This window comes from Vidua chalybeata, chromosome 1, assembly GCF_026979565.1.
Source record: "Vidua chalybeata isolate OUT-0048 chromosome 1, bVidCha1 merged haplotype, whole genome shotgun sequence".
NCBI classification, from domain to species: Eukaryota; Metazoa; Chordata; class Aves; order Passeriformes; family Viduidae; genus Vidua; species Vidua chalybeata.
Window position 1 is genome coordinate 134,887,826 of NC_071530.1, and position 27,630 is coordinate 134,915,455.

At 36.4% G+C, this 27,630-nt stretch overlaps 1 protein-coding gene across 1 annotated transcript in view; it reads right to left on the reverse strand.

Annotated features, from left to right (window-relative positions):
* Positions 1-27,630, reverse strand: part of ANGPT1 (angiopoietin 1) — a 150,671-nt gene that overhangs the window by 9,456 nt on the left and 113,585 nt on the right. The window contains exons 7-8 of the mRNA XM_053947911.1: positions 25,272-25,438; positions 513-643 (exon numbers count right to left, since the gene is read on the reverse strand). Coding sequence (XP_053803886.1) covers positions 513-643; positions 25,272-25,438 — 298 coding nt within the window. The remainder of the gene's footprint in view (positions 1-512; positions 644-25,271; positions 25,439-27,630) is intronic.

Genomic DNA, 27,630 nt, shown 5'->3' on the forward strand with positions numbered 1-27,630 from the left:
CTTTCTTTCCTTCTGTAGTTTGACTAAGCTCACAAAGGACATCAGCTTAAACCTTCCAGATTTAAACTAGTCTTTCACATGAGAGTGAATTAGTTCTTTAGTGTCTTTATGCATGACTGACAAATTTCTTTATGTCAGATTTTACGCAATGTCTGGCAAACTTCTTTCTACCTTTTAAATCTTGTATCTTTTTCTTTTTTATTTTGCCTTTCTTGCCTAAACAGAACTAACTATTACACTAACTTATACTTTCCTCTTTGACATTGTTGCAACAGCTTCAGTGCAGAAGTATACTGACTGCATCTCTGAAAAATCCTTTGTCGGCTGATAGGAATCTAGAGGTATTGGCATTATGGCAATATATGTATACAAAAAAAGTAGCAGTAATAATAATAAAAGAAGTTTTCACTCAGGATTTATGCATCCATGATACACCTTCATCCATGGTTGCTTTACGAAAACACAGTAGATTCCTATTAATGCACCATATTTTCAGAGTCAGTTGTACTCACCTCCAGTCAACATGAGAGCACATTTACACATGCAGTTGTCATTATCAGCATCTTTTGTACTGAATTCAGCACCATGCAAGATCAGACTACTCTGTTTTCCAGCAGTTCCACTGTGACCTTTTAAATAAAGTCTGAAACAAGAGAAAACAATCAGGGTCACCAAAATATAAAAGAAAGATAAGAGATTCAGATTTTTTCCATATCAGGTTGGCATTGTATGAAGTGCACCTAGAAAACTCATGAGTCTCTTGTGTTTTGGCTCAATATTTCTGTTGTTTTAGGTGTGAAAAGGGGACATTTAGGGTTTTTCAGCATATCTGTAGTAGCACATAGTCCTTCCTCCAGAGTAAAACCAAGCTCATGGTATCAGAACTGGAAAGACAAAAAAGTAGAGGGAGTGAGAAGAGGTGCCCAGATATCTGGAATACATTGACAGAATAACTGAGTACTTGAGTAGCTGGTTTCTTTGCTGTTTCTTTCCTGTGGCACAGAAACAGCAACCCCAGTTTACAGGAGTCATATTATTAATGCCTGGGCTTGGAAGAGGATTTTAGCAGCCTTAGAACTTTTAATTCTACCATTTACAGCACAAGCCAACAACCCAGTTCTGCCAAAGCTGTCTCTGAGTGATAAATGGAGAATAACTTAAGAGTTCAAGCCACAAAAGTCCTCATAATTTGCAATGCAAAACATCTCTTTTTTAAGCAGAATTCAACTAGTCGGAACCACAACCGTGAGCTAGGAGCCAGAGCTCAGCTGCAACAAATGTTGCAATGAGGAGAGGAGAGGAGAGGAGAGGAGAGGAGAGGAGAGGAGAGGAGAGGAGAGGAGAGGAGAGGAGAGAGGAGAGGAGAGGAGAGGAGAGGAGAGGAGAGGAGAGGAGAGGAGAGGAGAGGAGAGGAGAGGAGAGGAGAGGAGAGGAGAGGAGAGGAGAGGAGAGGAGAGGAGAGGAGAGGAGAGGAGAGGAGAGGAGAGGAGAGGAGAGGAGAGGAGAGGAGAGGAGAGGAGAGGAGAGGAGAGGAGAGGAGAGGAGAGACATCTGTTCTGTTTCTTCTAGGGTTATTGCAGAGGGACAAATATATCTTTTAAATATCAAATATAAAATGCATAAGGAGTTACAAGAACAGTGGCAGGACATAAGCAGGAGACATGTCTGCTTCTCTCTGTGATTTACCTGCACTCCTATACTAGAAAAAGTTTTCCCAACTTCTCCCACAGACAGAGTGAGCTAGGAGAGCAGATGGCAGTCACTGACTGTCACTGCCTCTCTGTTGTTTTTTTATCTAGTTACTTTGCATGAATAAAAGAGTAAATGCCTTTATCAGAGTGTCATTCATCCATTTGTTTACATGGAAGACATTGCTGCAGTGTTCACAGTATTAACAGCGGGAGTAGAGAATATTCCTAACCTTTCTAGTCTACAGTAGTAGCACTAGTTAAACCACTGGCATTTTTCTGAGATGAAGAGAGTCTGTCCCAAGACTGAGATTTAGATAAAACTCAGTTCTTCTACAGAACTTTGTAGCTGAATTCTGCTTATGAGAGCAAGGGCACCATAGACAGATTTCCTTAATCAAGTGCATGGCTGCTGGCTTTTGTTGGTTTAGTTTTGGGTTTTGTTTTTGTTTTGCACGCATCTGTGGGTGGATATTAGGTCCAAACAAAGCCAATTGGATTAAACTTGTCACAGAAACTCATTACAGAAAAGCCTTGTCAGGATATCTGATGAGGTTACTCAAAATGTGAAGGCAGAATTTAGCAACCTACAGAGTTTCACACTTACAGACTGATGTGAACTTTACCCAATTTTCAGTGAATTTCTTCCTATATGTCCTTTGTTCAACTCTAAAAATGGAGACAGTAGATGCTAAGCATGAATATTTAAAAATAAAAAAATTAATGAAAAAAGGAATTGTCAGGTTTATCCTTTTAAATTAGTTACACTGATTACCTTAATTTGATTTTAATTTTGAATGTTACAAGGCTGAGGCTGATGATTAAATACCTTTGGACTCAATCCTTAGAGCAGATTTTGTGTATATAGATAGATAACTATACACACATAAACATACTAAACTTTTTGGATTAAATACAAATGTGATGCATAGTTAAACACCTTCTGATAGCACAAAAATAGATAAGGCCAAGTGCAAGCCTCAAAAAAAGACTGTGAAAATCCTTTGTAATTTAACAAGAAGCAACCCAGGAACAGGAATTCAGGAAGGTCATTGCATTATGCTATTGCCCAATCATGGTGGAAATTAGCCTGTAATGACCATGTTAATCTATCAAAGGATGTTTGTTTTAGACAAGATTAATCTAAGATCTGTCTTTGCACATGTCCATTTCTTTGTTTAATACAAATGAAAGGCTGGAATTGATCCCATCTTCATTCATTGGACTTTTGCCTTGGTTTTTGGGCTGTGCTGAATATTTTGCAGAACAAAATAAACTTCCCTGAGATTGTGTTGATAGAAAAATTATTTTGTCACATGATATCTATGATCTGAGTTTAAACAGCCGTACATCCTCATTATATCAGCCACACCGAAGCTCACAGAAGTCTCATAAAGTTAGTATAAAAAGCAAATGCTGTTTACTTAAATAAGAAAGACAAAGTTAGCCAGACCTTTTAATTAGCAATCAACACTATAAAACCCACTTAGTCCAATTAAAAAAAAAATTGCAATCTAAGAAAACATAAAACATAAAGAAAAAAAATATTACTTGTTACTTATTACTTGAAAAAAATTACAATGTTTTCCCAAAGGGTAAGGGCATTAGGATTATTTACAAGCTCTTTATTTTCCATGATATTTTACAAACATTCCATTCATCACAGATTTAGATCTTGTCAGTTATGTTTGACTATTCCTCAATACAATTTGTCTAGTAGATCTCCAGTGACTTTTAAAGAATAAAGCTTAACTTGGCTCTGAACTCTAGTGTGCTTATCATACTGCAGCCATGTGCAGATGAACCACAGTTGAAACGATAATTCTGTTTCTTTGGGCTTTTCTCCCTGAATTGGCATTGCCCAGCAGTTAGGAAAAAATGCCACTGCAAAGTTGGCACTACTTTACACCAAAATCAGATCTCAATCAAAAGCCAGAACTGGTCCTGAAGCAATCAGGAGCTTCAGTTCAAGCCATACAGATCCAAACTAGTCTGGCTTAAGACTGCAAATCTGCACAGCAGCAACCCAACTGGCAAACTCATTAGCTCCCAGGAGCAATAGACATCTTACTACTTGGACCTAGCTAGCTATTCAGTATTCTCAGATTCAGACTGGTAGGACTGAACCTTTAAAACAAACTTCAAATAACTATTAGGACACAATTTCCCTCCCTTAGAAAAAATGGTGATTCAGGGTATAGTTCCTCTTGGTTGTTCTTGGAGATAAAGGAAAAGAAGTTAAGAATAAAAAGCCACTCATTACTGATTAAAAGTCAAAGAACATTTTTAAGAGTACATCTCCAGTCTTTCCACTTTCTCACAACCAGAAAATTCTGATCAAGGAAAGAAGGGGAAGCACTGCTCTGATTTACAGAATAGGCAGGAAAAGTAAATTCACACTCATATAAGCAAGAACAAATCTACTTTATCTGCATACAATGAAATTGAAAAAGCAACAAATAAGCAATAGCAATTAAATAATGAGTAAATAGGAATGAGAGAAATACTGCATTTTTATATTAAATTTTGAGGACTTCTGATGATTTTTAATGAAATTTTAAATTCACTATGAGGAACAGAGCAGCCCTCATTTAGAAACTAGCAACTTTCATAGTTGATGTACTTAAGAAGAAACAACAAATTTTTAAAAATATTGCAACTGTTACATCTTATCTAGCATGGATGTTAGTCCAGTCCTTCTAACCTACTGGTCACCACTTAGGTATGTTCTGCATGTTAGGCATGTGAAAGACATCTTTGTTTTTAAAACCCATGTGACTGACATTACTTTGCCCTCTAGTTTAGAAATGTTTGAGGTTGAGGAAGGATTTAACTTGCATCTTCCATCTGGTTCACAGCTGCATCTAAATTTTAGATAGCTTCAGTTTCTGAAACTAAACCCACTTGTAAAGATGCTGAAGTTGGTAGAGTTTCATGAAATGCTGTGTTAGTCAAACAATTCCATTCATAGTGGAATTTAGGTGATTAAGTCCCTTTGTGAACCAAAGCCCACTGGACTGCAATCACTTAGGTGGACCCAGTATGAGATTATATTTAAGATACTCTTAAGTCTAGACATTAATTGTAATAATAATAAGTAAGAAATAAAAGAAAAGAAAATGAGAGAGCAGCTTCATTTTGGAGCTATTTTCCATCAAAAATGCTTTGATTAATTATTTGTGAATCAAACCCCCTTTTGTACCAATTAATAAGACATCACGTCTACATCAAGTATTGTTAGTTAGAATTCTTGCCAATGTACCTTTTCCTGAACATATTGCAAAATCTCACCAAGCCTCCCAATGCTAACAGTTGTCCATGAATAGCAAAATCATCTCTGTAATAAAGACATCTTACAAATATTCAATGATAACATGTTATGAACAGGAGAAAAAAAAAATCTAAATAATCACTCTAGAGAAATGCTGCTGTCACTGAGGTTGAGTCTAAAAGCCGGCTAAACATGGAACTAAATATAATGTGGGAACTATCTGGGAATCCTAACCCTGGTATTTTACCTATATACCCTAATTTTTCATCATTTAACACTCCCACTAAAGGATAAAGGGAAACATCCTTGTGCCTGTTAGCTTTTAAAATTAGTGGGAAGATCATCAGCTGGCTGGAGATAGAGCATGAGCCATCTGTGGTGACCAGGGAGATCCCTGTGAGTTTGAACTTTGTCAGACTTTAGAGTAAAAGGCATCTTAGCCAGTGCCCTTGCCCAGATTACAGATAGATTGCCTGGGCACCCATTTAGGTCCTTTTTCTTCTTTTGGAAATAAAACTTCTTCTAAAACATAACCTTTATTTTTTTCTTTGAAAGGGAGAGGAGGAAATATTTTGATTTCATTAGGGCAGTGCATAGTCTCCTTATGAAAACAAACTAAATTATATTGACGCACATTTTTTTTATCGTGAATCAAGATGAACTAGCTAGCAATATTGCAACACAAGATGAGGCAAAAGATTATTAGAAGTAAACTAAAAGCTACCCCAAAAGAAAGGAAAATACTTTGGAGAAATTGAAGAAACAAGACAAGGAGGAAGATGACAAAAACATCACTACTCACGAAATTTTGAGCTCTTGCTAACTCATTTAATCGAGTTGCAAGAACAATTCACCACCTTGATTGCTGCCTGTCTTTGAATGAATAACTGATGTAAAAGTACCAAAGCGAAGCAGAAAGGGAACATCACTGTTGGTGTCTGATTGGAGAAAACCAGAAATATCAACCATAAAACCTAATACTACATTTTTTCCCACTCTTATCTTTATTATAAACTTGAGAAATAGTGTACTTGGTAAATTAATGGACTTTTTATTTAACTTTATTATATTCCTAATGGAGTTTGTAACTGCAAACAGTAGGCTGGATGGGTCTGCAAAATGTTGAAAACCTGAATAATGCAGTAAGTAACTCTGACAACTTGAACAGATTTTTAATTTGGCTCTTAATATTCTTGCTGCCTGCACATGAAAATAATTTCTTTCTACATTTCCTTTAGAAAAGTGTTAGACAAAATAACCTCTGTATTTCTCCTTGGTTGCTCTGAAGCAACGACTCCCTGCAGTAATTATTGTTTGACATCACTGCAGCACCTTGCCCATTCTCCTGTTGAGACAAGTGAAATGTGCCAGCCAAAAAAATATTAATTCAATATATCCAAAGTAAGAACATATATCTGCCAATTTTAAAGATAAATGTGAACATAAAATACAGCTATAAATGATCAGTTTTCCTTTGGAATTCTTTCAGTATAACCTGTCTAAGGGGCAACAAATGCTTTATAGTAGAGGAATCTTTCCCTGGAATTGCACACTGTTAACTGAAAAACTTGTTTTCTCTCTAAGAGCCCATGGGAAGTTTAGCTTGTGTTTGAACTTCAGCCCTGACAAGTCAAAGGAGAAAAATATGTTTATTCTGGACAGTGAAGAAGCAAACAACCCAGCCATGAGTAAGAAACACATCTACACATTACAGAAAATATAAAATAGTCTAGGAAGCCTGGATGTAGTATTGATTGTAAGTTTTTACATAAAATGAACAAATATGCTTTTTCTATATTAAATTTGATTAATAGATTAATAATTGAGTAAATCACTGTACCTATTGAGTAAAACTACACTGGGTAGGGAAGATTAAAAGACATTAGGATCATTTTTCCTAATGCACAGCACACGACCCGTCATACTGCTGTGTGCAGACAAATGGTGCTTTGTCACAGTTTGCAACAAGTGTTTAAAAATATGTTTATTCTGGACAGTGAATAGGCAAACATATGCTTCTATTACTTTAAATACATGCTACAGAAGCCACAAAAAGTCCCTGGCAGTGTGAGCTGCTAGGTTTGCAGCTGATGTCAGTAGCATAGTGGTGATGGAGAGGAAACATACGGTAACGCTGCGTTTTACTGCTAACAGAAGCAGAAACATATTTAAGGCTACTATCACAATGATGTGTTGAACAGAAATAATTCCCTCTACTCTCATCTCTCATCAAACACAGCACAGAAGAGATACATTAATCTGCTACTACCATTTTCTGTTAAAACTATTTTTCAACACAATACTTATTAAAACAAAATCACCCACCAATGTTTTTTTCTCATGGAAATCTGAAATGAAACTTTTCAGTTATTAGATTTATTACATTTTTTATTAAATGAAAGTTAAATTCTTGCTACAGAAAAAAAATTCACTCTCTCACCAGCTATATAAATGCTAAGATTTCCTATTGCTGCAGAAACTACCACTTTTGTCCTGATTCACGGCTCTATAAAACATAATGTTAATTTATAAAATGTAGGGATTTAATTAATTTCAAGCTTGAAATAACTAGAGATGATTGATGTTTTAAATGGACATATAAACATCGAACTATGCTAAATGATAATGCAAATTATTTTTATATCATTGAAGATTGATGAATGTCTTAAAAAATAAAATACAAAATTAGAAGTTATGTGAACTTATCTTTAAAATGATTAATCATGTTTGAAAATCCAGTAAAAGAGACCCACACAACTACAGTAAAATTTAAACTTAGTACTTCTTCCAAAATATCTTGGAAGTTCCAAAAGTCTCGTAAATATAGTTTGTTGAAATCCATGCAGATATATTGTAATAGTGGATTTCATAAATCTGTGTTTTAGTTGTCCTGAGTGTGACATTAATTATACACTGTCATCCACATAGGTTATACATTATCCTAATTAACTGTTTTAGATAAAATGGAAATAGAAAACTTCATGTATCAGCATGCTGTTCATGCTTACTTTTACCCTGATGACTACTGTAGAGATACTGGGTTTTTCTTACCACACAGTGTCATTGAGAAATGTCATTTACAGGCCACAGTAAAATATTTATCACACAATTCACGTAATTGAAAACCATTAATCATAAGTAACTACAAAAGTTACTAACATCAAAGATAGACTTATGTTAAAAATTTATATTAATCTTACTGAGATAAGTTGGTTTTTGGAAATTAATGTGTCTAAAGTGTATATGGTCAATGTAGATTGGGGAGAGGGGTGCTAGTGTTTTGATTTGGGTTTCTTGTGGGGTTTTTGGTTGCTTTTTCTTTTTCTTCATAAAGAGTGTGCTGAAATTATGCCTGAAATTGTCTATAGTTGTGATCTAAGAACATTAAGTACCCTAAGTCCATCTTTACTGATCAATTATGTTAATTAAAACTTTGCTATGTTGTTGTTTGCAATTAGAAGAAGAAATCTATGAAGATGACATTTTAATGTGTCATTTCTATTTACAGAGATACAAAAAAATATATATATATGTACATACCTAGTTCCTGATGTTCCATAGTTTTTATATTTCTTTTTTTTTCAAAAAGCCAAAAATATATTAGTAACTTTCTGGATGGACATGGTCTTTTATTTTACCTGGATATTGGATCCTCACTCTTTTCTTAATTGTGAAGGTCCAATTAAATATTTATACAGCTCAGCAGGGAACTGCAGTCTACCTGCAACAAGCTACTACCCCAAGGATTCAGAGTACATTGCAGGGAAGAAATTGAAGAGTTAGTTTAATTGATATTGGCCCGTCCTTAATATTAGACTATTCTCCTAAAGTTCCATGGTATGTATTATGATATTACCTCAGGTCACAAACCACACAGTGAGAAAATTGAGCCTTAAGCACCCCTGTCCTGCAGGAGAAACAGATCAAGACCTGCACCCAGTGCCAAAAAATATTGAGTTTTCTATGAGAGCAAGTGGTAAGAATCAGGTAATTGAGGAGCAGAAAAAAAAAAAGAGCAAACCTAAGGATTGGCACTTAGATGATGTCTTTAGATTCCAAATATTTTGCATAAACCAAAATGAGGCAGTGTCCTTGAAAAAAAACTGCTCCAAAAATGTCAGAGGTTTAAGTATCTCCTGTGATGAGTCAGCTGTTGTGATTCACTTTATGGAAATATTTACCCCTCTATGCAGTGAAAGTAGGATGCTGTCATTCAGTTCAAGAATCATGCCCCCTTCACGCAGGCTTATATTGATTGAAGTTGTGTGTAGAATCCAAGCTGGTGGCTAAAACAGCAATGAGAGGTACACTAGCTAACAGAATTCCTGACTGAAATATGACTACTGAACTTACTTTTTAAAATCAAATTGGATGTTGAATAAGATGCAACATGTAATCACCACTAAGAAATTATTTAAATATTGAATTGGATAAAACATCTAGGTGGAATAACATTTTTTCCTCATGTTTCCACTGGCACAACAGTTAATTGAAACTGTGAAAGCTTTTTTTTTCAAATATCATAGAATGATAGAAAAATTTATGTTGGAAAAGACCTTTAGGATCATCAAGTTCAATCATTAATCCAGCACTGCCAAGCCCAGAGTAAACCATGTTGCTAAGCACCACATCTCCACAGGTTATAATACCTCCAGGGATGCTGACTCAATCACCTCCCTGGGCAGCCTTTCTGAGCCTCCCTTGGCAATTCTTTCTGAGATTTTTTTCCCTAATATCCAATCTAAAAGTCCTCTCATGTAACTTGAAGCTGTTTCTTCTTGTCACTTGTTACATGGGAGAAGAGGCTGACCCCCATCTGGCTACAACCTCTTCTCAGATAGTTGTAGAGAGTGATAAGGTCCCCCCAAGCCTCCTTTTCTCCAAACCAAGTTCCCTCAGCTACTCCCCATGAGCCTTCTGCTCCAGGCACTTCCCCAGCTCTGTTGCCTTTACCAGGACATGCTTTAGAAATCTCTATGTGGTTTGTTGGGTGTTTTTTTCCCTTGTGAAGAGCTTGGATATAAGGAAATGAATGATTATTGACAAAGCTGGAAATAGTCTGCAATTAACTTTTCATCAATTTTTTCATTATTTATTCTTTATTATGTGCTAGCAGTGCAATCTTCTTTTACAATTGTGCTCCATTCTGCATTTGCAGATTCTGTTTTGTAAATGTTTCCAGTTGTTAATGACCTAATAACCCTATCAGCATTGGTTTAATGTGGATGGAATGGAATGAGTTTGCAGCTGCCAACAGACTACAATGTAAAGAAATAACTTAATGAATAACACATTAAAATAAATATTTTGGGTTCTGCATGAGATTTTCAAGATTTATGCTGGGATTCATGTCAAGAAATGTGTTCTTCCCACTGCATGAATCCCAGAGGAAAATGCAAGGATGTTTTGGGGAATATTATTTTCAAAGTAAAAAGTTAATCAGAATTTTTTTCTCTTACCTGTGTTTGAACTTGTTCAGTCCTGATGGATAAGCCATTTCACAGTTTATGAATTTCCTCTAATTAGATTAAAGGGCTTTATCTGGTGGCTATGTACTCAGACTCATGACATCAGTAAACATTAAGAGATATTGAAGAATCACTTTGTGGAGGTGACAGGAAAAGCAATAATTTCCAAATATGGAAACAATATAAGGTAGTATTAATGACAACATAATTGTCATGATCTCTTTCTGACCCTTATATTTTAAAAAGTTTTTGTGGTTTTATGTAATCTTAAAGAGTGTGCAATCATAATAAAACAAGAGTGACTTAATCTTCAGTGAGAGCTCTGGTGGTCCTGCCTTAACAAAGTACTGACTATGTGCTTAAAAGAAAAAAATTACTTGAGTACATTGCAGAATGAGTAGAAATAAGTTTATGCAAAAAAAAAAAAAAAAAAAAAAAAGGAGGGGAAGGAGAAGAAGAAAAAAAAGGTGGGAAAGAGAAGCCAAGGCTTGTCTTATTCATATAGTATCATTCACACCAGCATAATTCATTTTTTGATGAAAGATTTATTAAATTGGAAAAAAGATGTAGAATAAAAGTACTTATGTACACAAGCATGTCCCACCTTCAGTCTGAATAGTGTGCAACAGGTCTGGCTTGATCCCTTCACTCATTAGTGCCTATATTGTACAACATGCTGCACTTACCCTCTGGCTTTTATCTCCATTATCACACTAAGGTTAGGCTTTCAGTATAAGGGCATGTATTTAGGAAAAGGCAACAAATTTTATAAGTGACTGATGCATAGAGAGTTTCTGTGAAATGTTTATTGCTATTTGAAAAATAAATATTGTCTTCACTGTTTCCTTGGTTTTCTTAATGCAAAATTAAGTTTAAAAAATGCCAAAATGAGTTATGTGGCACTAAGACCTTGGTAGAAAAATATAAACAGACTATTAAAACATATTTCAACTCCCTTGGCGTCATTTGTGGCCAACAAACAGTCATCTATGAGTGAAAGGTTAACTGACTGTCACCCATTTATGGTCCAAGTCCTTTCCTGGTGCCACACTGACCAGGCTAACAGTGCTCAGCATGTTTTACATGCCTTTTTCACCCTAAAACCACAGGTCGTGACCTAATAAGAGCTGTGATTCACAATAATGACTCCTTTGGTTCAAATGGCATTGAGGTAGGTGCAAAGAGGTTTTACTTCAGTGCAACTGAATTATAATTCTAAATAAAAGAAAACAAAACATGAACAGTGCACATGCACTTGGGTCAAGTGTGTTGAGCTGTTTCAGCACTGATTTAAAATGAAAAACACTTCAGCCTCTGGAATCTGATGAAACAGAAGACTGGAGACCAAACTCTGTATGGTACCAGGCACTTTTCTTTCTTTTTCTAATTAGACTTTCACTGTTATTGAGTACCTCCTTCTTGCAGATCTTTGCAGACCAACCAAACAATGAAAACTTCACTGTATTGGATACCACAATAAGTCTGTGCTCTGACATTCAAAGTTGTTATCTGTCGGAAGGTTTATGCAAATTAGCAGCTCTTAAGACACAGTGTATACCTCTGCTTTGTGATCTAACTCATCCGCTGCATTGCTGCTGTGGACCAAATAATGAATAATATCACTTTTTATTACCTTACCTTAGAGATAGAGACAGCTAAATCAAGGACTCATAAGAAAAAAGATAAGAAAAAAATTCCTAAACTCAAACCCAAGAGAACAAGAAACCTAAAGACTGGTGCAACAAATGACTATTGAAAAATCTGGGATGATCCCTTTGCCAGATTCTCTTCAGACCCCACAGATACACTTTACTTTTTGACTCATGAAAGAAGGAAACTCACAAAAAATACCACACCACTTTGCTGGTATTTGCTGAAAATATTGTGAATCAGTGCAGAAAGTGTTCTCAGGATCAAGCTCTAGAAACCTTGCCAGTAGAGCTGTTAATGATAAAAAAGGATGGGTAAAAACCACTGGCACTGGTTGGCTGGGAAGTTGCTAACAGATTTCAGAGACTTTAACCATGTACATTCTAGATTAAATAGGGGTCACTCTAAGACTTTCTGCTTGTGTTTTTCAAGCAGATGAAAGCTTGCTCTGTCAGTTCTCTGAGCAGACATGAGCTCATTCTGCCCACACTCTATCCTGGCTGGAAGCTGAACTGTCGCAATAAGCACGACACTGAGCCTACTCAGAGGCAGGGTATTTTAGCTTGGGCTCAAAGCCACATGGACAGGTCTACCAGGCTTCTGCTTAGCTCAGAGAGTGGGCAGAGAGTTGGCAGCTATGGGGGCACACAGAGCCCACAATCTTTGAGGGGGCCTCCAGGTCCCATTCTTTGCTTCTGCTTTGTGGAGGTCTAAGTTTGAATGCTTGGCTCATGGTGAAAATTTCAGAAAACTTTACAAGCAGCATTTTTTTTTTTCTAATCTGGAGATATTGTCACTAATACTAAATAAATTCATCATAATCTTGTAAGCATTTAGTGGTCAACTTCACTTTGATGGAGATCTTGGTCATCCACAGGAAGAATATAACTTTTCTCATTGAAATCAGAGATACATCCCATTTTTTGTACTCAGATTTTCTGCCTTTCAGGAGTGGCGTTTGGAAGTGTCATTTTTTTCAGTTTTGATCAAAATTATGGGAAGAATAATGTCCAGGTTAAATATTTTGAGCTGGACCTGAACTTGATCCTGAAAATGTACTGCACTTTACACTTGCACAGATAATAGTGAAGAGAATTATGCAACCGGAGAATTTTCATTAAAGAAACTTTTCCAATACAGAAATGTTTTCTAATTGTGAATTTTAGCATGAGATTTTTTTTCCTCATTCTGCATTATACTTTTGCATTTGTTTTTTTACTTGCATACTTAAGATAGATGCATTATTCTGCAATTCTAAAATTTCTGCATATTTTTTTGTGCATAAATTTTCTGATTAACAAACATTAATGAAACTCTAAATATTGACACTGTGATGCTGTATCTATCTGTAACATTTGACATGTCCTTACATATATCCATTACACTTTGTACACAATTTTTCACTACGCAAATCTACATTCTGAAAATTATTATAGGTTGCAGAAGGTTTTAGCACTCACATTATACAAGAATATAGTGGATTCAAACAGTGAAAAATTTCAAGAGCACACAACTTCTAATTAAGAAAATTATTGTAACAATAAAAATTAATTATTATATTATTCATGTTTTATAGAAATTTAGGCAAATATCACATCACTTAAGTCCCTGTGATGGATAGTCTGAATTTAAAAACTACATGACCTTGGAGATGTCTGAATATTCTACAAAGAACAGTTTTGACATTAAAAATTCCTCATGGGTGGCAAATATCCAGAAGAGTCTCAGCTACACAAGATCCTTTTATTCAGGAGCTGTTTCATGTCAAAGCCCAGTGGAGATGAAGAAACAATGTTACTGACTTCTATATCAAAATATACACCAACAAAAACAGTACTTTTTAGCTCTTGGTAGATGGTTTGATGCAAGCAGTTTAAAGAAAGTAGCTCTTTTTGGTGTTATTACTGGTAGAAGTGGGAACTCTTATCTTGGGGACAGTGAAGTCCATTCAGCACAGGACTTGATCAATTTTGTTGAGATACTTGTTTGAAATTATTTCATAATGTAAAGGTAGAGGTGGCATAAAGCAAGAGCAAAAGGCTTAAAAGAGAGTAACACTGTGCAGGAAGACTGACAATGTAGATAGTGAAGATAATAAAAACAAAAGGAAAGTAGTAATTTTAAATTGGAGAAGCAAAAAACCAGGTCAATATTATATTCAAGCATGTGTAGCTTTCTGTTAGTTGCCACAACATGCTCTGTCTTCCCCTGTTAGCTGGGACAGACCTTGTGGAATCACCACTGAACAACAATATGTAAAAAGGAGATCACTACTGAGTTTCCATAGATAATTTTCTGCCAATACTTACATTCATTAAAGAGTTCTCTCAGACCTCAGACTTGTGTACCTGTGCAGTAGCCCTCAGCAAGGATTTCACAACACTTTCCGGTCTACAGTTACATTATTCTCACATAAACATACTTTGTAAAAAACAAAAAAAAATTCTTCACTGGGTAGTAAGTGGTTGAGCTACTAGTTACTGTTACTCTCAACTTTTCATGTAAAAATTTACTGACCTGAACGACTACTACCCACCACGTAAGAGTTAGGTTTTTATGGACTCAACAAGACAAAGGTTTAAAACCACAAAACTTCCCTTAGCGTGCCATAACCAGCAACATGTGTCCTGCTGCAAATAAATTACTCACAATTCACTGAGCCTCAAAGGGAGTACAAATGTGTGTAGCAGAATAGTATATACTGCTTCATAACATAATTACATAATTTAATAAAAACCTATTGAATTCAAAATAAGACATGGAGCAGGGAGCATAATCTTAGAAATCCCTCTTGCACTTCATTGACAAGTGACCTGGTACCTATTCATTCACTGGCAGTGAACTCATCCCTGCACAGTGTCAGGAATTCATCGAGGAGCCTGTTCCCTGGCAGCATGGATTGCTGCTTTCTCTTGGGAAGCAATAGCTATGGTCTGGACACCCTCTGGCAAATGAATGCATTAACCCAAGGCCTTTCATTTCTTTCCTGAGTAAGACAAGACATTGTCTCCTACCTTCAGGCTGTGGGCTGTGAACTGTCAGGGGATATAAATGGATGCCTTGCTATTTTCAGAATTTCCTAATGGTTAACTCTAGGCAGCTCTGTGCTCTGCATGTTGCCTGATTTGGCTTCTGTCTAAGCAGCTTATCTCTCCCCAGGCATGCACAGAGAATCGAGTGTCTCAGATAGGGTCCTGCAGTCTGTTCCTAGGGCTCAACAGCTTTAATGTTAGCACCAAAAAATCTTTATCTCACCTACCTGTAGGAAAACATGTGAATAATCATTTAAATTTATTAAATCTAGGGTGATGTGTAAGACAAATAATTGTTACAAAATATTCTTTTTTTTCTTTGCCTCAAGTTTGAATTGATGTTTATTTTATTGTAGATAAGCTTTATGGGAAAATAAGATACTTTTGTTCTTGCTCATATATTTTCCGTTTCTTAAAAAAGTTTAGGAGTCTGGAGGAGGAGATAATGTCATGCCCACTATGTTCCATAGTGATAGCTGTGGTGGAACATATTGGAAAACAAGCTCCTCTTTCAGTTAAGTGGCTGAAAAGTCCTAAAATGCCAAAGGAAAGAAAAGATTCTAGAATCATAAGAGCAAAATCAAACTTAATTACTGAAAGTCTCATACTAATATCCTATAAAAAACTACTGGAAGGTGGGTTCTGCAGGCACGTGAAACTGAATATATGAAGAATTATCCAGTATTGATGAAGGAAATATATCAGTTTGGAGAAGGTAATTGAAAATTAACCTGTTAAAGGAAAAAGATAGAGAAAATCAAGATTGAAGACATCATCAATTTAAAGACAGCTTGGAAGATCTAATAATGAAAATATATAACAGATATCTACCTATTATTGATGAATAAGTGGATACACCAAAATGGTTAGGCCATTGTTACATCAAATTCTGAATGTGACTTATACTGGAGGCTTTGCCTTCCTCCTTGGAAACAAAGCTGCTGTACCACCAACAGTATATATCTAGTAAAGCTTGTACACCAGTGTTTTTCTAAAATCTTAGGAAAGTAATTTTTTTGTGTTTATTGAACACCAATGTTGATTTCCCTCCATGTCCTAGATACTGGTTCACTAAGGAGCTCTAGCATTAATTTTGACCAAAATAAAACACTTTTAAATGGATAATGTCTGATAAATTGTATAATTTCTGAGCTGCCTTTGCATGTATTAAAAATCCTTTCAAGTATTTAGTAAATAATATAATAAAATAATAGAATCATAGAACAGTCTGGGTTGGAAGAAACTTTGAAGGTCATCTAGTCAAATCTTCCACTCTAGTGAGCAGGAACATCTTCAATTAAATCAGGTTGCTCAGAGCTCTGTCCCACCTCACCTGGAATTTTTCCAGAGGGCATCTACCACTAATTTGAGAAACCTGTTCCAGTATTTCACCATCTCATTGCAAAATATTTCTTCCTTATGCCTAGTCTATATTTATCCTCATTCAGTTTAAAAACATTATCCCTTGTCTTATGGCAACAGGCCCTATTAAAACACTGTCCAAACATTTCTTATGAGCCCCTTCTGTACTGAAAAACTTATCTAAGGTTTCCCCAGAGCCTTCTCTTCTCCAGGCTAAACAACTCCAACTCTCTCAGACTTTCTTCACAGGAGGGATGCTTCTGCCCTGTGATATTTTTTGTGGCCCTCCTCTGGACCTGCTCCAACAGGTCCATGTCTTGTGCTCTGAGGGATCCAGAGATTAATGAAGTATACCAGATGAGGTCGCAGCAGAGCAGAAAAGCAGAATCCCCTCCCTTGCCCCACTGGCCACACTTCTCTGGATGCAGCCCAGGACACAATTTGCTTTCTGGGCAGCAAGTGCACATTGCTGGGCCTCGTCCAGCTTCTCACCACCAGAACCCCCAAGACCTCATCTTGTGGGCTGCTCCTGATCTGTTCATCCCCCAGCCTGTGTTGATACTGGGTGTTGCCCTGATCCAGGTCCAGCACCTTTCTTCCAAATCAAGATCTTCACCTGACTGCAATGACTTCTGAAATATCACAGAGTGGTTTGGCAACTCCACCAGCCCATTCCCTCAGGACTCTGGGATGCATCTTGTCAGGTCCCATAGACCTATGTATATTCAGGTTCTTCAGATGGTCACAAAACTGATCTTTTCTTACAGTGGGAAGGACTTTATTTCCTCAGTCCTCATTTTGTGGTACATCTGCCCAAGAGCTGTGGGAACAGATATTGCCGGTGAAGACCGAGGCCAAAAAAAATTGTTGAGTACCTCAGCCTTCTTTTCATCTCTTGTCAGTCTCATGGAGGAGCCTATACTTTATTTGACTTTCTTTCTCTTGCTGATACATCTGTAGAAACCCTTCTTATGATTCATTGCATCCCTTGCCAAGTTCAGCTCCAGTTGCATCTTCGTTTTCCTGATTTCCTCTCTATATAACCAGGCAGTGTACCTACACTTTTTCCAGGATACCTGGCTGTGCTTCCACTGACTGTGCCTTTCCTTCTTGCCCTTTAGTTTGATCAGCAGGTCTCAACTTAGCCATGGTGCTCTCTTGCCTTTCTTTACTGATTGCACCTGTGGATTGCTAGATCTTGAATTTTATGGGAAGTGTCCTGAAAGATCTATCAGTCTCTTCTGCTCCCTTGTCCTTGAGGACACATTCCCAGGGGCTCCTATTAACTAATTCTTTGACTGGAAGTTTCTTTCCTAAAATTCACAGTCTGACTTTACTCTTTAAGTGACCCATATCAGGACTGCAAACTCCACCAATGCATGAACAACCTGGCCTAGTGGGAAGTGTCCCTGTCTTTGACAGGGGGGTGGAACTAGATGATTTTTAAAGTTTCTTTCAACCCAAACCATTCTATGATTCTGTGATTCTATGACCACTGAAGTGCAGGCTGCTTCCAATCTTGAGGTCAGTGATTATCTAGCTCACTTTTGTTGGTGACCATCAGATCCAGTATTCCATCCTCTCTGGTAGGGCTGCTTATTACCTGGCTTAAGAAGTTATCCTCCATGCACTTCAGGAGCCTCCTGGATTATCTACAGCTTGCTATGATAAGTTTTCAGGAGATGTTGGAGTGACTGAAGTCCCCCAGCAGGACAACAGCCTGTAAGTGCAATGCCTCCCACAGCTAGAGCAAGAAGGCTTTGTCATTAGACTTTCTTTGATCAAGCAGCCTGGAACAGACACCAACAACCAGGCTCCCTTTGTTGCCTCGGTCTCCAGTTCTTAACTGTAAGCTCTCAACCTGTTTGTGGCTGTTCCTCAGAAACAACTCTTTGCAGCGTATCCATTTATTGATGTAGATGGCAATGCCTCCACCCCTCCTTCCTTGCCTGTCCCTTTTGAATTTCCTGATAGCCACACTCTAGTCAGGGGATTCATCCCACCAAGTTTCAGTAACGGCAAGGAGGTCCTCGTTTTCTAGAGGCACAGTGGCTTCCAGTTCCTGTCTGTTGCCCATGCTGTGTGCACTGGGCTGTCAGCTGTGCCACCTTCTTCATGTGACTTACATTGTTAGAGGAATAACCCTTGATTCATTTGAGATATGTCAGTGGTGTTTCTCTCTTGGCTTTTGTTACCTCAGGAGCCCCAGCTCATCTTCTGAAGACTTCAACTGCACTGCAGTGTAGCCAGCATGTCTCAATGCATTCTCATTAGATTCCATAACAAAGAAGGAAACCTCTGCTCCTGCTCCACAGTAGTCACAGCTATTGTATACTGAACTATAAATGACTTTAATGAAGCTAGAAGTGGGAAATGATTAGCTGTGGATGGATAGGGTATATTGGGATTTATGTGAATTAAGATAATTTTTTTTAAATTCATAAATTCCATGAGCATATTTACATCAATTTTCAGCTGGATAAATTGTTATATTTAATTTCTGCTTACATTTGGAGATACTGCATTAACTGCCAGTGGATTTTAGTCACTGATATGATATAGCAACACTGGCATGTTTCCAGAAAGACCTCTGGTTAATGGGCATTGGATTGAATCCTTGCACTTCCAGTATTTAGGCTTCATAGAATATTATTGGACTGACAGTATTGTTAAATAAAACCAAATTATTTAAGCCAGATATTTATATATATACGTAAAGGTGTTAAATATTTTTATCCATTTTTAAACCACTGTTTGGTAAAAATATTTTCAAATTAGAAATTATGCATACCACAGATACCATTCTGTCTGTTAATAGGATTTTACATGGATACTCCCTCTGACGTAGACTTGCAAGCTGAATTTCAGCTTCCAAAGAAAAGTGCTTTTTTGCATTTTTACAACATGACTATTTTTAAAATTATTCTGTAATTTTCAAATTTGGCAAGAAAAGTACTGGGGTCTGGGCACAGAACTGGGTCTCAAGAGGTTCCATGTTTATTTTTTCACTTTGCTATAGATTTCATATATATCTCCCACTGTACTTTTCCTTCCCCATTTGAGAAAAGACTGAATAGGTCCCTCGAAGTTTTACTGTGATACAAATCATGCAGAAGAAGCTAAGTAGATGGCTCAAAAAATTTAGAAGTCAGATTGATCCCCTATTTTGCCTAAAAAACTCAAGTGATACAAGAAAATTTTACTTATACAGTTGTATCACTGAAAAGTCTGGGTAATAACAAGAACCACACCAATATTTAAAAATGGGATTTTGTACACCAAGAACGTGAAATGGCAGATTTATGTCCTGTTTCTGGAACAGCAATACTACATTGAATATGTTTCTTAATTAAAGTTACATAAAATCATCTGTCCCCATAAAATTTGTACTCTCAAATAATACTTATTTTACTATCTATTACAGAAATTTCAGCAGTAAAATTTAAAAGACTGTACCAATAAATATACTTTTCTCTATATTACAGAAAGATAAGTGAGGATTTTTGCAAGAAATTCCATCATTAGTTCAACAATGGTGATGATATTAATGGTCTCAACCTTAAAAAAAAATCTAAGATGAACATTATATCAATTCTTCTGGCAGCAGATTACCTAGCTGATTGGTCTATGAAAATAGAGAGAAATAATACTATTGCTGTAACTAAATATAGAAACTTTTAATCAAACAACAGCTAAAAGTCCAATATTCTACTCAGTGAATTGAAAACTCTCTGCTACCAGGTCCCATAAAGCTTACCAATTCTTGTTTTACTTTCAACAACTGATCTTATTTCCTAAAGCAAAGCCTGGAGAGACACAGGATATTGGAAAGCTTGGAAACTCATCTAGATTCACAGGGCCTGGAAGATCATGTCAGCAGTTTGAAGTGATTTGAATAACTTTAATAACTACCTCTCCTGTTTTCAACAAATTTCATCAACTTTTTCCTCTGAGGACCCACACACTGACCCACCCACTGACTCTTCTCTACATGCCTATCATTGCCCTGTCAACAAGTCTCTGGTGTTCCTAATGAATCTGTGCTCTCTTTCACTTTCTCATGAGATTTTGTAATCACTTTCTCATGCTGGTTCCAATATAAAGTCTCTTCTTCATTTTAACTACCACTTAAGGTCATCCACTACCTTAAGTCCAAACTGACTCGGGGAAGTTAGGATGTTCATCATCAGTTTTCACCTATGCCTATATTCAATCCCAAAGCCTTTCTCACCTGAGCAGTGCTGTCTGATGATTTAATCATATTTCTCCATGGATAGGACCAAAGTTAGTGAATCATTGCAGCAATAGCAATTTTTTCTAATTAAAAGAATGATTAAATACCAGAGTATATTGTCAGACGGAGATGAGTATCTATTAAACTTCTCTAACAGTTCTGAAGTAAAAATAGCTCAGACAATTAAAAAGTGTAATTTCCCCATTCTTCACCCCTTGCTTTGCTTGGAAGTGCTTCTCTTGTATCATGAGTAGAAAAAAACAGATGTATCTGCAGGCTGAAATTATAACTGCTCAAAATTCAGCATCAATATATCTGTTTTCATAAACTCATATGTAGGATTATGAATTGTGGTGCCTGGAATCCCAACACATGGTTACTTTTCCTGTTCAGTTTTGGAGGATCTGAGGACATGGGTCAGAGCAGCAGTGTATCATAGCTGTACATCTCCAAAGAACATCAAACAAGGGTCAAGTGGGCTAGGCAGAGTCTACACAGGAAAAGAGGAGAGGTCGTTTGTCTTTTAGGATTCTCTTTCAACCCATGTTTTTATAGTTCTATAAATAATTCCTAATTACATTAAGAAACACATCACTAAATGGGAGATCTGCAAGATCTGGCTCTTCTTACTGCATGGAGATTTTACTTGCCACAGTTTAATTTGCAAAGAGTCTGATAGAGATATTTTCATCATATTTACAGATAGTTTCTGTGTAATCATCTTGTGTAGATAAGAAACCTAGGGATGTTCTAAAATATGTAAATCACTTAGATACTTTAATAAAAGATTTCACATGTGGTGCAACATTTGATTTTCTGTTTCAGCTATCATTTATCATTATACATTTACTGATTCATTAACCACCTTCTCATCTCAACCTTCTTCCCACTCATCATCTGGGATAAATAGATTTTATTCTGATTTCGAGAAAACTTCTTGGAGCTGTCTCATTTTGAAAGAGAAACAAGTATATTTGAACTTACATGTGTTCAGCATTACTCTATTTAATAACAGATTCTTCAGACTAATAAAAAGTAGTAAAGAGAATAGAAAGAGTCCAGAGAAAAAACAGAACCCTTCTGAAATCACCAACTGGGAGTTATCCAGACTGAATTAAACTTTGTGTAATGTTGAGGCTGGATTTTTGAAGAGCAACATGAAAATGATTTCTGGTATTTTGTCAAGCAGATTTTATAACTTCATGATCTTTTCTTTTCTTTTCTCTTTTCTTTTCTTTTCTTTTCTTTTCTTTTCTTTTCTTTTCTTTTCTTTTCTTTTCTTTTCTTTTCTTTTCTTTTCCTTTTCTTTTTTCTTTTTTTATTTTCTTTTTTCTTCTTTTTTTCTTTTCTTTTCTTCTTTTCTTTCTTTTTTTTTCTTATTTTCTTTTTTAGCTGTATTTGAGCATAAGACTTGGAACCTTTTTTTTTTTTCCTCCATCTTTCAAATATACAAGGTACTGCCATAGCAAAATTAAAGATATTCCACTTCTTGAGATTTTCTTTTCATTTCAGTGCCCTTTTTCAATTTCAGATTTTCTTGATCCACTTCCCAGACCAGCTTAGAAACTTGTCTCTTTACTGGTTACTATTACTTAGTGAACTTAGGTTATTTAAAACTAATGGGAATCTAGGCAGTGCACAATTACATATTTTTGCTAACAGAAAAAACATTTAATGTGGGTCATTATAAGAAACAAGCTTCCAAAATAAGACAGCATCTGTTTTGTTTGGCAAAATTATTTCAAATAACAGTAACTAAAGTTTTGAAAATGTGTGCTGTTCTGTGTTTGAGGTATTGAAAGCAAACATGGCAAATGCCTGAAAGTTGGAAAGGAAAGGCACTGGGAGCAGGAGTTTGGGAATTGTGGTTTTCAGCTTCAGAGGAATCATTTAAATCCTTAATGGCAGCTCCTCAGATAAAGGGAAAACAGCATTCTCTGAAGGGTGGCCAGCTGCTTAGCACTCAATAATTAGGTTTTTATTCAGCCAGCCTTCTGGAATTGCTGCTATCACAGATAGTGATGCTGGCAAGCAAAATAAAAAGTTTTTATGTCATAAAATGCATTCCTGTAAAAAATTATAAAATACCCCAACATAAATTTGCTTTGCAAAATATCTTTTGGGCATATATTTGTCTGGACTAGGCACTAGTGCATTTGTCAAGCATGAAAAACAGTTTAGACTTGCATGTGGCTTACATGTCATTATTTCCAGAACTGTCACCGTGTAACTCAGCTATTTTCTTTAAATATTTAAATATACCTGAGTAAAAATAATAGAAGAATTCATTTGAAACCCAAGGGGCCAACAGGATGGACTTTCTTACTTCTTTATGTTTTCATTGCTTATTGCAGAAAAGTATGAATGAAACTGATTTCCCATTTCCTCAACAGAAGAGCTTCAGTTGTACCATAAGGAGACCATAGAGTGTGAGCAGATCTCATTCTGGCCTTCATTTACACTATGGAATAGGACAGGGGCCAAAAGTGAGGTCAACAGCCTCCTCCTTTGATTTTTGTGGAAAAGTGGCTTGGACAGGGTAGCATAATTTATGCCTGTTATTCAACATTATACTCTTTTAGGCCTGTATGCCCCCTCTGATTTAATTTCTACAGGTTTGAATTATATCTCTTTTGGTTTTCTTGATCAGCAAGAAGAATTTACATGAATCCTTTTTTACAATTTTTTCCATGTTCAGAAAATATTATTTATATTGCAAAAGATCTCCCTTTTTTATAATGAAAGTGCGTTCCCTTCCCTTCCCTTCCCTTCCCTTCCCTTCCCTTCCCTTCCCTTCCCTTCCCTTCCCTTCCCTTCCCTTCCCTTCCCTTCCCTTCCCTTCCCTTCCCTTCCCTTCCCTTCCCTTCCCTTCCCTTCCCTTCCCTTCCCTTCCCTTCCCTTCCCTTCCCTTCCCTTCCCTTCCCTTCCCTTCCCTTCCCTTCCCTTCCCTTCCCTTCCCTTCCCTTCCCTTCCCTTCCCTTCCCTTCCCTTCCCTTCCCTTCCCTTCCCTTCCCTTCCCTTCCCTTCCCTTTTGAAACATAACAAGACATTCTCTTGCTGTTTTGTTATGAATGAACACAGAGGTGTCCTGAAAAAGAAATCCTCTCTAAACATGGGCTTTAACATATAAAATTTTCAACAGCCTTCCAATTCCTCAACAATACATGTTGTCCTTAGTTCAGAATAAATACATGCAAAAAAACCCCCAAACTGTTTTTGTTAGCAAATTTAGTAATTTTAATTCATCTCCTGAATAATACTCATTTCCACTGATTCACCATAAATTTTTTATGTATAACTGCCCTTCAACATTTTTCTTTACTTGACAGGGATTTGTCTCATCTTTTCCTTTTGAACAACTTCTGCTAATGTTTAAGACCCCACTTTCACACTGATCTTTTTATGTTTTGTATAAATCTTTCTAGCCTCTCTTTTGAAAAAATTCCTTTACTTATATTTATTCTTTGCCTAAACCTACCTCAGAATAGGTGCTCCACCTTTCCTGATTTGGGAAAATGGCTTTCCATGGGCGGTGCCAGGCACAGCAGTGCTGGAGGCAGTAGGGGATAGGGCTGTCCTTTGTGTGCAGAGGGACAGTCTTTGCTTTCTGCAGGAGCTAAACTCGCACTGATTGCTTCTAAAGAAGTCCTGCTCTTGTACACCATTCACTGCTGTGCCCCAGAGGGCAGAGGCACTGCTCTGTGTCCCACCTGGGCACAGCCCTGTCAGCAGAAAGAGCAAAATGCTCTCACCTCCATTTCACTGGGGACCCAGAGGGAGGGAGGCAGTCAGCATTTTTGAGAATCGTATTACTTGAATTTGAAGATCTGAATACCAACCTAGTTTCACATGCCTTGAATGTTTGAGTTTACAATGTATCTGTTTTTCTTCTGAGTCTTATGCTAATTAGATGTGCTGTAATAAATAATTGAATATTTTATGGGTTTCATTTTCTTTTTCTACCATTGTACTGTCTGCTCAGATGAAGCAATAATTAAAAAATAATATAAATGATGACTTAGGTTATCCATATTTCTTGTGTCTTCAAGTTGTTACTTCTTTTTTTTTTAATAAGTTTTTATCTTAAAACAAAGTATGGGAGAAAAATATTATTAAGAAAAGTTTTTGGGTTTAATTTCCTCTATATCAGATCCAGCATTCTCTTTTTCCCCTTCATTTACACTAATCAGATGGTTTAACAGCATTTTTGGTCTTTTTTTCCCATGTCCATTGTTTCAGTCTTCTGCTTCTGAGGTAGATATCCTTCAGGTTTTAATGAAGAATTCAAATATTTTTTCTATTCAATTAATTTTGAGCTCTAAATATAAAAGTTATGCAATTTTTAGCAGTTCTAACAGATAATACAATTAATAGATCCCTTGTTCTCAGATATGTTAGGTTTATTCTATCCTTTCATCACCTAGAAACTCTGTTTTATTTTTATGATTTTTATCCACTTTTGATGAAAATCAGCATCACATTATTGTCCTTTCTCATATTTGACAAATGAACAATGAACAATATTTATCACTCAGCAGAGTTAAAAGAATTTCAATAAATTCTTACCTGTAATTCTGTTTTTCATTTCCTATGTGAAATCTGTCATATTGTGAATACGCCTGGTTTCCTTCCCAGTCCATTAATTCAATTCTTAGAGAATATTGCCTCTGACTTGTTATTGCAAAGATAAATTCATTTCCCAGCCAATGTTCACCTGATGGGCTACCAAAACCCTAGAAAAAATTGGCAAAATAACTAGATGTAATTATTGTAATTTGTAGAGCCTATATACAATAATAAAACCATCATTATATTTTACCTGCACATTCTAATTACTGGTCAGAGCTTTCTTAGCTCCACTTTGACAATCTCTAAAATTATTCTACTAATATATATGATGTAGGAACGTCATGCAGTTCAACTGGTGTTTGCAAGGGCAGCTGAGGTTATCAGCTGGAACAAGTCATTTTACAGGTCCATGATATTAATAGCATGATGCTGTATTTGCACATGTTTTGGTGAGAATACTTGACATAACAATATTCTACAATGCATTTAATTAATTATGATGTTAAACCTTGCTATCCAGCTCTTCTCCTGCTCACCTTCCTCTCCTCATATTTCACATTTTCATATGATCTTATTTCTGGTTAAGCAAACAATATCGTTTTCAAACATGGAAAAATAATAATGAAAGAAAAAGATTGAATAATTTTCAAAACCAATTCCTAGACATATGTTTTTATACATCTTCCAGGTTTTAAAGTTGTTTAAATCGTAGTGAATATTTTACTAGATAAAATGTAAAGTTTTATTCAACATCATTAACTTATTTACTATATATTAGAATATTGTTCTTTTTAAACTATTAGTTCATGCCTGAGACCTCTTCAGTCCACTTTACATTTTTCTTTTTTTTTCTCTTTAAACAGTAAAAATTATTTTCAACTATAGTATTTACTTGTGAAGAATTACTCCAACATGACTGTGCTTATTCATATTTCTTAAGATGGGAAAAATGGGAACTAGAAATCTCCTGATTTGCTTACAGTGGTGTACTGGGGGTGTTTTAGAAGATCCTGTGAAAATTTCCTAGTCAAATTAAATGAAAGATTGGATTATTTCCAGAAAGCACATATTTCTTAAAGGGGTTAAAATCAAGAGACTTCCTTGGGACTAAAGGTTAGATAATGAGAAATGTGTCTGTGAGACGCATTGGCAAGACATTGATCTTCTCTACATAATGTTTCAGTCACTCCTAACATGAGATGAAAACATTGAAAGTAGAGCTCTCTCTCTTTTTTCTTTATGGTATTGCTGTGGCTCCAGCCCTGATTAGTTGTGTCTCTGGAGGACGAAATCCTTCCTCCCCAGAGGCCATGTGATAGCACAGGTAATCCTCACTCAGGCAATGCATAGGTATATCAGCTGCAAACTTCTAAAGAAAATTAATTTTAAAAATTTAGAAGCCTAAAAGTTTGGGCCAAAAAATAAAAATTGAGGAAATTTTTTGTTGTTCCTAGGGAGAATTACCATTGAAAGTACTTTACTCAGGACACATTTTTGTTCACATGACCATACCTAAGCATATATTTGGTGATTCACTGATAGTAGAGGCTGAGAGGACATGCCATGTTTGGATATGCTGAACTGATTACACTAACTTATATTTTGAATTAGCATGTCTGCCTTTTGGCTCAGAGATCATCAAGAGATACTCATGGACATAGTGTTTCATCTGCAAGAGATGAAATTCAGTAGTCTGTGACAAGTCTCTAAGAAGTCTCAGACTGAAATGTGGGAGCATACTATTAGTTGGCTTTTCCTTTCCTGCATGTTATTTCATTATATCGTCTTTCTCCAGTAGACTATTTTCTATAGAAGTCTCTGTAAATACTGGTTGTAGGTAATACTGGTGATACCCTGCTTTGAGCTCATCTGTCTTCTAGTGTGAGCTGTTGCTCCTCAAGTTTTCCCATTTTGATGCTTTCTGTTACTACTCACTTGCTGCTTTGATGGCATTCACATTCATATTAGGCTTCATATATTGCTCCTAAAACACAAAAAATACTTGTTCCTCACTTGTATGAACCCTGTCTACAGCTGGCACACCCTTCTGTAGTTGTCACTGTTTTCTGGCTGTGCCTTTGATTCTTTCCATCTTCTTGCCTTGTCGTTCTACCCTTGACTGCCCCACCTGGCGTCTCCTGTCCTAGTAGCCTTGGCAGTGTCATACCAGAGCAGTTAGTGGTTTGTCTCTGACATCTTTCACCACTGGTCACTGTCACTCATCTCAGAGTAAGGCAAAATATGCTCTGCATAGACTATTTACCAGGAGGTTTGTCTCCCTAAAATCCAGAAAGAAGAAGTGGAGCATAGTTGTTCAGATATCAGTTAAATTAGGTTTTCTTGGAGTTTACATGGT